General features: G+C 41.4%; 1 protein-coding gene across 4 annotated transcripts in view; it reads right to left on the bottom strand.

The window, feature by feature from the left end:
* Positions 1-405: 405 nt before the first annotated feature.
* The window catches only part of LOC115593737 (arrestin red cell), a 30,845-nt gene continuing 18,166 nt past the window's right edge, over positions 406-13,084 (bottom strand). Inside the window, exons 7-17 of one of the 4 annotated variants that reach the window (XM_030437352.1) lie at positions 11,158-11,217; positions 10,369-10,436; positions 9,911-10,046; positions 9,513-9,597; positions 8,821-8,893; positions 8,206-8,343; positions 8,012-8,095; positions 6,551-6,574; positions 6,124-6,200; positions 5,811-5,865; positions 406-4,609 (exon numbers count right to left, since the gene is read on the bottom strand). In XM_030437352.1, the coding sequence (XP_030293212.1) occupies positions 4,522-4,609; positions 5,811-5,865; positions 6,124-6,200; positions 6,551-6,574; positions 8,012-8,095; positions 8,206-8,343; positions 8,821-8,893; positions 9,513-9,597; positions 9,911-10,046; positions 10,369-10,436; positions 11,158-11,217 (888 nt within the window). In that variant the 3' untranslated portion in view covers positions 406-4,521. Of the gene's footprint in view, positions 4,613-5,810; positions 5,866-6,123; positions 6,201-6,550; positions 6,575-8,011; positions 8,096-8,205; positions 8,344-8,820; positions 8,894-9,512; positions 9,598-9,910; positions 10,047-10,368; positions 10,437-11,157; positions 11,218-13,084 lie in introns of all 4 variants that reach the window. The other 3 variants (XM_030437351.1, XM_030437354.1, XM_030437353.1) reach the window with 3 other exon arrangements.

Genomic DNA, 13,084 nt, shown 5'->3' on the forward strand with positions numbered 1-13,084 from the left:
TCTCAAATTAAAAAATACATGGCAAAACAATAGACTCTTAAATGATTATGAGAATAATCATGGTCGCAATGATGATACAGTAGAAGTAATAATAATAATAATAATAATAATAATAATAATAATAATAATAATCAGAAGCATAATAATCATAATTCTATCTTTTCTGGTGTTCGTCCCACCAGCAGAAATCACTTCCTGTTTTATAGACATTATGGTAAGCATCGCACAGGCCGGGGCGTGGCACTTGTCAAAATATTTTCACACTTAGCAAAGTTACCCCACATATGCACGACAAAATAAGGACAGAATCACAGCTCGTACGATTCACAGCACTGCTTGGAAAATAAAAACAAAATCAAAGAATTTAAAAACATGCTCCGTTTCTTCTTCTTCTTCTTCTTCTTCTTCTTCCCTTCTGGGTGACGGTCGCAGCTTCAATGACTGAGCGAAGGAGGAAGGGAGGGAGTTTTGGCAGTTTTTAAGATTCAAAATAAAAAATAAAAGTTTTGTTGGTTTGTGTGAAGCCTTTTCAAAAAACCACAGCGGACAATTTTCCAAAAAAAAAAAAGAAAAAAAAATGGCCAAGCGTCAAAAAAAAGATCAACATTCTTCTTCTTTGTCTCCTGAAATAAGCCAAAAAAAAAAAAAAAAAAACCAAAACAGAAACGTCTGCAGTTCTGTGGGTTTGTTTCGTCCAATGAAAGTGCAGTGCTCTTGTGTCGTGTGAAATGTTGATCTGTGCAGCTTATTGGGGGGAAAATTAACAGAACACTCGTTAAGAGACAAATCTGACGGCGACGAACAAAACAAACGCTAGAAAGCCCTGAACTACTTTCAGCCATCTTTGTTTTTTTGTTTTTTTTTTAAGAATGAACATACAGAGAAAAAAGATCCAGTCGAGGAGAATTAACCCGAGTCCTTCACATCACGTCTGAGTTTGAACGAAGACGATGAAACTAAACGAGGATGATCCGGTGGACGATGAGGCAGGAGGTTCATGTGGTGGACCTGAAGGGAAACACTGCTGCTGTCTGTTTACTCATCTCTCATCGGCTGTTTTCATTGGCTGAGGAGGTTTTCATGGCACTTTTAACGTGTTTAATTTGGTCATTTATTGTGACATGGCATCGACATGAAAGACTGACGATAAGACTGATGTTTGGACCCGTGGAGAACGTAAGAGACGTGAGAGAAATCAGCTGAAATATCAGAAATGTGTTGAGCGAAGTCAGTAAAACGTTTCACAGGATTCAGTTCTCATTTTTATAAGAAGTTCCGTCTTTCAGAGGATAAATTGTAATCTACGAGGTTAAAGTCGTAGGAAAAAAGGCAAGAATAACGTTAATACAGCGATAATTTACGACACCAAGTCAGAGTCTGAGATAAAACTGATGTTTGTTTTTAAAGAGAAAAAGTTGCAGTGTTAGTCTACGAGAAACAGTTATCTTACGGTGATTAAGTTGACGAAAACAAAATAAAAAATGTCCGACTTGTTCACGGTTCCTGAGGCTCTCGACACATTTCATGGCCTTCTTCTTTGGGTCGCATGAGATCAAACTCTCTGCCTGACAGACAGAATTCAGGGCAGAATTTCACGAGTAAAAGTGTCGATAATCTTCACAAAATTATCTTTTTTTAGCGTTTTATTCTGACGATGACGTTTTAATCTTACGGGAGAATTAATTCTGATGAAAACAAACAAAGAACGGTCGACTTCTTCGTGGTTCCCGAGGCGGTCAAACTCGTTTCATGGCATATTTTTACAACATTAAATTGCTCAGTTGTCACGGAGACAAATTATTTATCATCATGTTTTCTTAAATTCGTACCGAGGTCTCATGACAACGGCTTCTCTGCCTGACAGACAGAAATAAGGGCAGAAACACTCACAGCTAAGGCATGAATTTCATTGGCAAAATGTATAATTATCACAAAATGATCTCGATATTTAATCAAAGAATTTAGTTACAATCTGAAAATGAACAAAAACACTGAATTATAATTAATAATTGGCATTTCGTTTCCCTTTTATCGACTTACAGGAGGTTCCTTCAGTTCACTGCCGATAAACAAAAAAAAAGTCACAAACTGAACCTGTAAATTCGTTTAGCCACTAAAAACTAAAACAAAACTAAAACTGATTAAAAGACGTCTTATTGGCAACAGTAAGATCTTGAAGGCACGATGCAGTTTTTTACTGTGGTTCTTAAATTACAAGCTGCAGCTCCATCTCTTTAAAATAAAACACTACATGGACGTTCAGGATTTACTCAAAGTGTTTTTGGGTCGGTGAGGATTTAAAACAGAGAGATGATGATAAAAGACAAACAGCAGCAGAGTTTCACTTTAACGAGCGGACGATGACAGTTTGATCGTTTAAACCGGGTCGAGTCAGAGCCGGTTTCAGCCGACGGCTCTCTGTGATTGGATAAAAACTCACAGTAGAAACAGTTTTAGTATCAGATTTAAAGCACGTCAGAACTGACGAGGTGCTGCAGGAACAGAAGAGAAATCCAGTTTTACTGTCAGAAACAGACGAGTGAGCAGAAACCAGAGCAGTTTAAACCCGATGAAGGTGAAACATCTCCGTCAGAACCAGTCGAGCGACTTGAGGTCCGACTCACGTCTGAAGTTTGATCTGAGTTTAAAAAACGATTCCAGCGCGATCGAAGCTTCTGCTCGTCTTTATTTTGTATTCTAACCTTCTAAAGCAACAAAGACAGTTTGGTGTTCTAAAAGAAGCAGAAGGTGAAATCTTAAAATCATGACTTTGAAAAAATGTTTAATTGTTTCAGTTTTATCAATTTAACTGGTGGAAAAAACTTTAGCTCAACAAATTAGGTCCAAAACGTTGTTAATCAGGCGAGTGGTCGTTCAGTTCCTTCACAAAAACATGAACATGGAAGAATGAAGCGCTTCATCCTCGTCTGTGATCGATTAACTTCCCTGACTGAAGAACAAACCTGCAGCTAAACGAGCCGGAGAGGCGACAGCAGCAGCAGAAGAAGAAGTCTGCTGAGGTTCTAGATTCATTCTAACTAACAGACTCAAAGAACAAGAACCTGTTCTGTTGGACTGAAGGTGTCAAGAATTCAATTTCAACATCAATCATGTAAATAGGTGATAAACACACTTCAGAAGTTCTCCACAGACGCCACCAGAGGGCAGCGCTTCACTCCAACAGGTGTAAACCTGAACGGGCGAGCTGTAAAAATCTCACTGGTTTAAGAATTAAACAATATTCTGGTGAGCTGTTTCCTTCAAGAGCTTCACTGGGAACATTTTCTAAAATTCAGCCTTTATTCTAGAAATATTTCAAGTTTTTACTTGTAAAATTACAACGTTAGTTGTCGTAGTTGTTTAATGTTACGACTTGTAAAGTAACGATTCTCATAACTTCACAACAGACGTTCTTATACTCGGTTAATGTAATCGTCCTCTTCCCGTGATGTTCAGTAAACGTTACACTGCTGAGTTATTTGAGGAACTTGTTGTTTTTATTCTTTTCATTACTTTGACGACAACAAAACTACAAAATAACAGCAAACTTTTAAATTATTTAAAAGTCCCAAATTAGAAAAAACCCTCCTGGCTTCAGCTCGCTGCAGCGTTCAGCTCAAGATTTAAATTCAACTTAGTTTTTTCTTTCATGAGATTTGAATCTTTGTGAAGTTAAACAATACAGCTGGTTTGTTTCAGTGAAGAAAACGTCACAAAGAGTTTCGAATGAACTGAAACAACTCGATCGGCGCTGGAACGTTTCTTAAACAGAAACAACTGAGCGAATGTGACGAGAAACTTTCTACAAAATGGACGACAGCGTTCAGCGTGACGAGAGCGTGAGACGGTGGATGCTGGTGAAATCGAACTTCAGTCGCCTGTGTAAGACTGTGTGTGTGTGTGTGTGTGTGTGTGTGTGTGTGTGTGTGTCCTCCCCTTGCAGCCATGATGTAAAAATCATCTACAGTATTTACTTGAAGAGAAAAGACGGCGATCACCACTCAACACAGACCTCAACTGCTCGTACAAGATTATTTTTTTCTATGTTTCAAATATATATTCTGTTTGTTTTGCCGCGGAAACGGTCGACATTCAAAAAAAGGTTTGAAAATAAAAGAGGACGAACGCTGCAGCTGCTGCGACTCTTCGGCTTCATACGTCTTTTTCCTTCACATGTTCCCGTCCACGCCTGATCGCCCTGACGACACAGAAACAAACAGCGCAGCCACACCGCCAACATCTGTCCTGCAGCTGCTTTACATGTTACAGTTTTTCAACCTTCAGCTAAAAGAGAAACAGAGGAGACAGATGGAGAAGACGGCGGCGAAAAATGGCGGCGGCGGCGTGACGAATGGCTGAAGCAAGAGAGGAAGAACACCACCTCCGTCCAAACATGCCCTCATCCATCCCCTCCACCGGGGAATGTAACGTGAAGTGTGGGAGTGTGTGTGTAAGTGTGTGTGTGTGTTTGTGTCTGTGTGTGGTGGTTTCGAAGCGAGCGTATGAAGGGTTGGCGAGCTCCTAGCAGTCCTCGTCTTTGTCGTCGACGACGCCTTTGAGCCGCAGGCGAGCGAAGTCCTCGAACACGAAGTCGTCGTCCTGGGAGATGCTGCTGAGAGACGGAGAGACGGAGAGACGCTTCGTTAGTACGGCGAAGAAATGACAACTTCCTGTTTCTGTTCAACAAGAGAGAGAGATTATTACAAAGATCAACAAGTTCTGTTGTTTATTCTTCTCCCTCCCTCCTCCACTTCTACCTCTCTCTCTCTCTCTCTCTCTACTTTTACTGCTTTCTCAATTCAGTTCAATACAAATGGCTTTATTGGCATGATGTAACATTGTACATATTGCCAAAACAAGCATTAGAAGTAATAATAATAACAATAAATGAAAACAGTATTTACAATAAATTCACAGGTAATCAGTCAAAAATAAAAAATTACAGTAAATCACTCAATTTGTGTCACTAAAACTATCATTTAAAGTCATTAAAAGGCTACAAAATAACAAACAATGAATGTGTGTGTCAGCTGATCGTCTGTGTGTCCCTGGCTGTCTCTCAGTGTGCAGCAGGCACAAACAGACTGATGCTAATCTGCTGCTCTCTGGTTCTTCTCCTGGTAGAAAAGGCAGTTTTTCCTCATCGGACAGTTTAGAGAAAGAACCTTTTGTTGCCATTTCAAATTTAGGGAAATATAATTCTCTAATATATTTAAATGTTTCACATTTGGTGAGGAAGTGTAATTCCATCTCATGTTCATTGAGCCTGCAGTGGCAGCACAGCCTCTGCTCTGCAGGGAGCCTCCCTGTTTCAGCAGCCAGGCGGAGTTCAGTCAGGCTGGAGTTTGTCCTGGTTTGTTTCAGCTGAAGATCAGTCACCGTGCTCAGGTAATCTGCTGAGGTGTAGCGTCGATTTAGAGCCAGATAGCATTGCATTTTGCTCTGTGTTTTTGTTTGTGTTTGCCAGTAGGTGATGTAGTTTTGTTTTAATTGTTTAGTGATTTGGTTGTGTGTGACTGGTGAGGTGGTGAGTTCCTGTGTTAGAAGGGCAGATAGTGATCTCAGCCTCCAAACCAGTCGGGTAAGGGAGTTCCTACTGTTCATGTCTTGGCATTTCTCTCACTCTCCTCCACTTCTACCTCTTTCTCTCTCTCCCTCTTCTACTGCTACTTCTCTTTCTCCACTTCTACCTCTTTCTCTCTCTCCCTCCTCTACTACTACTTCTCTCTCTCTCTTTCTCTCTCCACTTCTACCTCTTTCTTTCTCTCTACCTCTTAAGAAAACAACTCTTCAGAGGACTTGATACTCACTTTGTGTCGAACTCTATCAAATTGGTGTCGATGGGGGGGTCCAGCTCTGGCACAGCTGTAACACACACACACACACACACACACACACACACACACACACGCACGCATTAGCATGTCACACCGTTGTTACCATGGAAACTGCTTCGTGTCTCCATGGAAATTCAGAGCATGATAAAGAAAAGACAAAGATGTAAAAGGCCAGAGAGTTACATAAAGAGGATGTGTGTGTGTGTGTGTGTGCATGTGTGTGTGTGTGCATGTGTGTGTGTGTGTGTGTGTGTGTGTGTGTGTGTGTGTGTGTGTGTGCAGTCACCTGACTGTGGGCGGGACACCGGCAGCTCCACAGGTTTAGGATGCATTAAGATGAACGGCAGCTCCACCGACACGTCTCTGAGAAACAACAGCAGACAGGAAGTCAGATCAGAAACTACACACCGTGAACTCAACACCACCCTGATCATTATCTACTGATTTGAGTCAAAGATGAAGAAATAAACTTTATATTTAATCTATCAAGACACAATCAGGTAGACATGGAGGACGAGTTCAATTTGTATCAACATCAATAAAAATGTGGTCAAATATACAGAAAATAAAGATCTTATCTTATCCAGTTACTTTGATTCAAAAGTATTAAATGTTTTCAAACCAGTTTGAAGCAGTTTGTCTCTGGTTTAAACTGGTTCAAAGCACTGAACTGACACAGAAACAGCAGATTTGTGTTTTTCTGACACATTTACCTCTCCAACATGCCTCGCAGCAGCCTGCAGGGGGAGGAGGAGGTGAGGAGGAGGAGGAGGAGGAGGAGGAAGAGGAGGAGGAGGGGGGAGCCACACAAAAAGCCAAAAACACAGAGGGGAGATAAAATGAAAAGCACGACACGTTCACAACCTACAGTGCAAGCTACTACAGCAACAAGCAGGCAGACGGTTTCCACGGTAACTGACACTGACTACAGGAAGTTAGAGGACGAAGCAGGAAGCCGAGGCTGAGCTGCACCAACATGGAGGACCACGGCCGACGATCGTGTTTGTCGTGCAAACAACAGTTATTTGTTTTATCGATCAACTTTCCAGATGAACTGAACGAAAATCAGTGAAATCTGTTGCCATGATCTCCCACACTGACTGTTCTTTTGTCCCAACTTCATCCAGTTTAATAGTTTTGGCAAACTATATAATTCATCACCAACTATTCTGATAATGGATCATTTGGTTTGAGCCTTTTTTAAAGATTATGTTCTGGTTTCTTTCCTCTCTGACAGCAAACAGATTGTGTTTGTGTGTAGACAAAACAAAACATCGGACAACAAAACACTGATCAACAAAACACCAACAACTAATCAACTAATCAAGAAAATAATCAACAGTTGCAGCCGCTCTCACGTTAATGTAATAACTAAAGTTCTGCTGTTTTCACTTCTCTGTGCCCTTTTTCCTCCTGTAACGAAAAAATGTATGACTCATTTTTAATTTTGAAGGGCGTGAGATACATTTATCCAATCAAATGTGATGTGGGGAACCACGGCAACCACGGCCATCATTTAACAACGCACACGACTGTTAGCTCGTAGCATCGCCGCAGGACGTGCATGTACATTTCCACAGACTGTGGTGGAGGTCTGATGTGTTGATCTCTCAGGTGATGGAGGTGTTGGTGGAGGTCTACACCTGCATACGTCCCTCCAGCTCAGTATTCACTAAGCCGACCTTCATGTGACCCAATCAAATCTAAAGGATTTGATGTAAATCCGTCCTGACCGTCACACAGAAACACATCACTGACGATTAACACGCTCAATCTGCGTGACTGTCAACATCGACTCAACGCAGGTTCATCTTTAACTGTCTGCTGAGTTACTGATGTTCAAACTTCCCTCCATTATTATTGACTATCGATTATTGTCTTGATCAATCGATCATTGTTTCGTTCACAACCCACAGATATTCAGTCTACTGTCAGAGAGGAGGCAAAAAAACGGAGAGATTTTGAGCAATTTTACTTCAATTGATTTATTATCAGAGCGGTCAGCGATTAATAGTCGTTACAGATCTAAATGTGAGTGCAGCTCAGCCACAAATGTTTAAGTAGAGTCTGAAAGAGGAGCCCAAAACTAACGATGACATCTACAGGAAACAGTGAGAGACAGGAAGTGATGTCAGCAGTGTGTGTGTGTGTGTGTGTGTGTGTGTGTGTCGTACCCTCCACGGGAGACCACCAGCTTCACTTTGACTCTGTAGGACACCAGGATCCCCAGAACCTCCTTGTTGGTGACGTCCTTCACACTGAAACACACAACAGAGCGCCGCGTCACGTGACTGCAGACACACACACCTGTACAACACACCTGTACACTGTGTGTGTGTGTGTGTGTGTGTGTGTGTGTGACAGTTACATGGTGGAGGAGGCCAGGTTGGTGTCTTCATGTTTGAGTTTCCCGTCCAGAGCGAGTCCTCTCTTCTCTCTGTTCTTGTCGAGCGTCGGGGTCAGAGTGTACACCTTACAGAAGGTGGAGCTGGACGACACCTGGTCACTATGGAGACGACACGCTGCTGTCAATCACACTGGTCAAGTAAACCCCGCCCACTCAGCACAGACTGACTTACAGCCAGTTTAAACCATTTTAATTCAGATATTTCCCATTTTAAACCAGTTTAAAGCCAAACAAACACACTTTAATCTAGTTTCTCTCCAGTTTAAAGAAATGAGTCTCTTTAAAACTACTTAATCAGTTGAATCCAGCCCTGTTTCCCTCTTTAACTGGAGAAAATATAGAAGATTTGAAAGCTTTTTATTCCAAACGTAAAGTTAACTTGTTTTGTTTGTTTCTTATTCAGTTATATTTCATTTGTCTTGTGTTTAATTTCTATATAATGACTTTGGAGGTCAACTACGAAGGCAAACTTAAAGATCAAGTCACTTTAGGTGTTTTATAACTTCTATAAAATAATTTCTTGTTTTCTGACCTCAGTGATCGTCAGTTCATCTGTGAGGGGAGAACTGGACTTACTCTGCCTCCAGCTGGGCCACTGGACATTTATACTGGGCAGTACTGAACAGGCAGATATCTGCATATTGACGCACTGCAGAGATGAAGACGGAGAGAAGACTGTTAGCATCAAACAGCAACATCATCAAAGTAGAAAACACATTTTGACAAACATTTGTTTCCATCTACTCCTGCTGAGTTCACTGGTTGATGGAGACAAACAGCAGGTGGAGCTAATTCTCCTGACAGGAAGAGTTCATCACTGAACGAGCTCCAGGATGGAAAACATGACGGAAATCACACGTTTCTGTTAGTTTCATGTGTTAATACGAGGAAAGTGAAAAATCATTTGTTCTCCAACTCCATTTCTGTTTTGATCTGCACAACTTTTGCAGCTAATAACTATTGTAACACTGCAACTGACATCATTTTCATCATCTATTAATCTGAAGATTTCCTCTTTTGTCGAACCAACAGAATCCAAAACCCAGATTCTTGATTGCCAATTATTTTGACTGTCAATCATCGTCTGGTTCCAGCCTCTTAAATGTGAGGATTTACTGCTTTTCTTCGTTCTTTCTGACGGTGAATGACGACTGTTGGTTTGACAAAAGACATTTGAAGGCGTCACTTTTGGAGGAAGAGGAAGAGGAAGAGGAAGAAGAAGAAGAAGAAGAAGAAGAAGAAGAAGAAGAAGAAGAAGAGGAACTTACCGGAGATCTTCACTCTCTTGACGGTCTTGGTGGAGTTGTTGGTGACGTGAACGTTGACGCTGATGGGCTCTCCGTGGTAATACAGCTACACACAAAGCATCATGGGAAAAGAGAGATTTATTAGGTTTGATAAGAAATTCACTAGAAGTAAAAGGCAGTTTGATGTGTGTGATATTTAATTTCCACCCCAGTGGTGGGAGTAAAGTATTTACTTAGAAATAAGAGTCTTGCACTGAAGTAAAAGTACACAAATGTTCTCAGCAGCATGTCGTTACAGTCTCCTGTGACTGATCTGACATTTAACTCAGTACTTCACTTGTGTACATCTACGTTGTCCAAACAAACATGACAAACCAGCTGTCAGACAGGTGTGTGTGTGTGTGTGTGTGTGTGTGTACCTCCTTGTCCAGAGACGCCTCCAGGTGGAGGGATCTGTCAGACATCAGGAAGCTGCGGGTCGTCTCCACCATTGGCTGAGGACCAGGCTTCTCCGGAGCGTACTGAACCTTCCTGATCACCAGACGCACCGAGTTCCTGCAGACATTCAACACTTGAGTTCAACCTTGCCGCCTTGTCACACACACACACACACACACAGACACACACTGGACGCCTCATCACACACAGGATTGAAAACAGTCCGGCCTTAAAGGAAACACCTTCTGCTCCTGACTGAAACCAGCTGTCAGCTCACCTAATGTGTCTACAAAATAAAAGCCCTCCTCCACAGTCTGCTGACGCACCGACAGATTTAAAACCTCGCGTGGTTCTCAGTTACGATCTGCTCATCGTAACTCTGGATCTAAAATAACCATCGTTTCCCTCTGACGTGTTTTCCGGCGCTCTGTGAACTCACCTCTTGTGAATCTTTTCTTCTATTGTCTTGGCACAGAAAGCTCTGATCTCGAAGTCGACCCCACAGGCCTGCAGAGAGACGAGAGCCGAGCGACAGGTGAACATCACGACCTGGATTCACTCAGCACACAACACTGAACTACTGCTTACATTATGTTCTTATATCTAAACCTGCTGAGACTCACAGAATCATGTTTTCTGTTCAGCTGAAGTTTTCACAGTTCAGCACAGACACAAAGATGCTTTAATAAATCTGTCTGAACGATCCTGTTCTTCAATTACTGGATTTATTTGTTATATTTCTTTTACTTCAAGATCATCTGTGTAAAATCTAATATATTAATTAAACTGATTTCCTGGAAGAAGATGTTAAATAAAGCATTGATGTGTTTGTTTCTGACTCAGCCTAATTCATGTGACATTTCAGACTCAAGTCCTGTTAATTGGGGACAGTTTGTACAATTGGGGACAAAAGCCGTGTCCTCAGATGATAATAAGCTGATTTTTGGGTCAGCGGTTAAGGTTAAGGTTTGAGTGCGTGTGTGCATGTTTGTGGTCAATTTGCGACCTTTTCCAGTAACGGAATCATTGTCAGGAACCGTCGACCTCACAGGGACCGAAGTCCGTCCTAATGAGGCAAAACGTCATTTGTGACGTCCTGGTTAGAGATCGGATGTCCACAATGAATAGAAGTCAATGTCCTAACAAGGGTAGCTGTGGAAAGTGTGTGTGTGTGTGTGTGTGTGTGTGTGTGTGTGTGTGTGTGTGTGTGTGTGTGTGTGTGTGTTACCTTCCCAGTGTCCTCTGGGCCGGGCTGTAAAGTGACTGAACATGGGAGGTTCTGAGGAATCTGAAGCACAAAAGAAAAAGTAGCACAGTGAGCGGTTTCACTTCATTTAGTTGAAGTCGCACAGTTCAGTAGAGTGCATACCTCCGCCAACAGTCCCCTTTAATTCAAGTCTAATCCAGTATCAAATCCAACATATCTAAATCCTCCAAATTTGGATTTTTATTGGATCTGCATGAAGTCACAGACAGCAGCCACCTGAGTTCCTGGATCGGTCCATTTATCCAGGCTCACAAGAAAAGTTAGTGAGGTCCAATTTGAGCTCTGAGACTCATCCAGTACCCAGGTTTGTTTATAATCCTGCTGATGAACCAATGAGAACTCTGCTCTCCTCAATCATCATTTATTTTGTAAAATGTCTGAAGAGAGTCAAAAAGGCCAAATATATTCAGATTTGAACAGAAACAGAGGACTTTGAGCTTTCGGCTGAAATGAGTCGGTGCAGTTATGTTATTAATCATAATATCGCTGACTTACAACCAACTTTTTGCTGTAAATTAAGAAGTAATTGACGTCAATGTTTAGAGAACTTTCCCGAGTCTTTCTAAAGATTTTTGGCTTTTCTGTTTTATGTCATCTGAATGTTTTTTGTGTTAAAGCAACTCTGTGAAACTTTGATGAACAACATCTTTCTGACTGATCAACATAAATAACTCCACCAATAATAACAATGAACCAAAACCCCCCCTTTAAAGAGGAGTGCAGATAATAAACCGAACACTAGGGGCAGTATTCACAGAGCGCTCCAACATTTACCCAGCAGCCTCCAGACTGCAGCACACAACGTCTTTTATGTTTTCGTACATGGTTTTCCATCCTGAGCCTGAGGCCGTGTTGTGAAAACAGCCCCGTCATATCATTTACAATCAAATAGCTCCGGGAACTAAGCCAAACATCTTAAGTGACTTTGTGCAAATTCTTGTTTACATTTCTCAACTTCTGAAGGGCTGATTTAAATACACAGGAGGAACCAACAACAACATAAACACACAGTCTTTGTGTTCAATTTGGCTGCTGAACGACTGTGTTTGAATAAATGCAAAGGAGACAATCTGCTGAGCAGTGATCCCTTTTAGACCAAAACACTCCAGGAAATACAGACTCAATAATAAAACAAACTGCAGAGCGCCTCTCCGTCATCCACAAACTGAGAAACCACCAACAAATAAAGTTTTATAACTCTTCTTCGCTCACTTTGTTCTCTCATCTGACTCAGTGCAGAGTCGCAACTAACGATTATTTTCATTTAAAAGAGGTCATATTATGCTAATGCTAATGCTAATTCACACTTTCATTTTTCTTATATGTTTCTTTGCTGCAGCGTCCCTTTTCACACGGTGTCTTGAATGCACCGTTTTAGCTACAGAGTGAGACATCTGGCCTCCGTTCAATCTTTGGTGAGAGCTTCACAAGGGCGGGTCATGCCGAGCAAGGTAGTGTGATCTAAAATAACGCCGCTACAGCTGGTAAGCATGGCTGCAGAACAGCCGCATACATTTTCTAATAAATATATAAAATATTCATTTATATCATTTCCTGTTTCATTGTGACAAACATGAGTTACAGAAGTAAAGGCTCGACTCCAAACCGCAGTGTTTTCTGTGGGAGAGAGTAACTACTTTTTGTGTCGACTTTGGGCTTTTTTACTTTGCATAAATGCTTCATAACACAATAAAGAGATGGGAAAAACCCGAAAAGCAGAATATGACCTGAGAAAAACAAGTTAAAACTCATTGAGTCAGCTTTTTTTCTTAAAAATTCCTCAAAGCAATAAATCGATTATCAGAGAAGCTGCAGCTGAAAGTCGTTTCCTCCAATCAAAACACATGTTCAGCTCCTGACTTCCTGAAAAGGTTCATGAATAAAAAAT

Source organism: Sparus aurata, chromosome 13, assembly GCF_900880675.1.
Source record: "Sparus aurata chromosome 13, fSpaAur1.1, whole genome shotgun sequence".
NCBI lineage: Eukaryota > Metazoa > Chordata > Actinopteri > Spariformes > Sparidae > Sparus > Sparus aurata.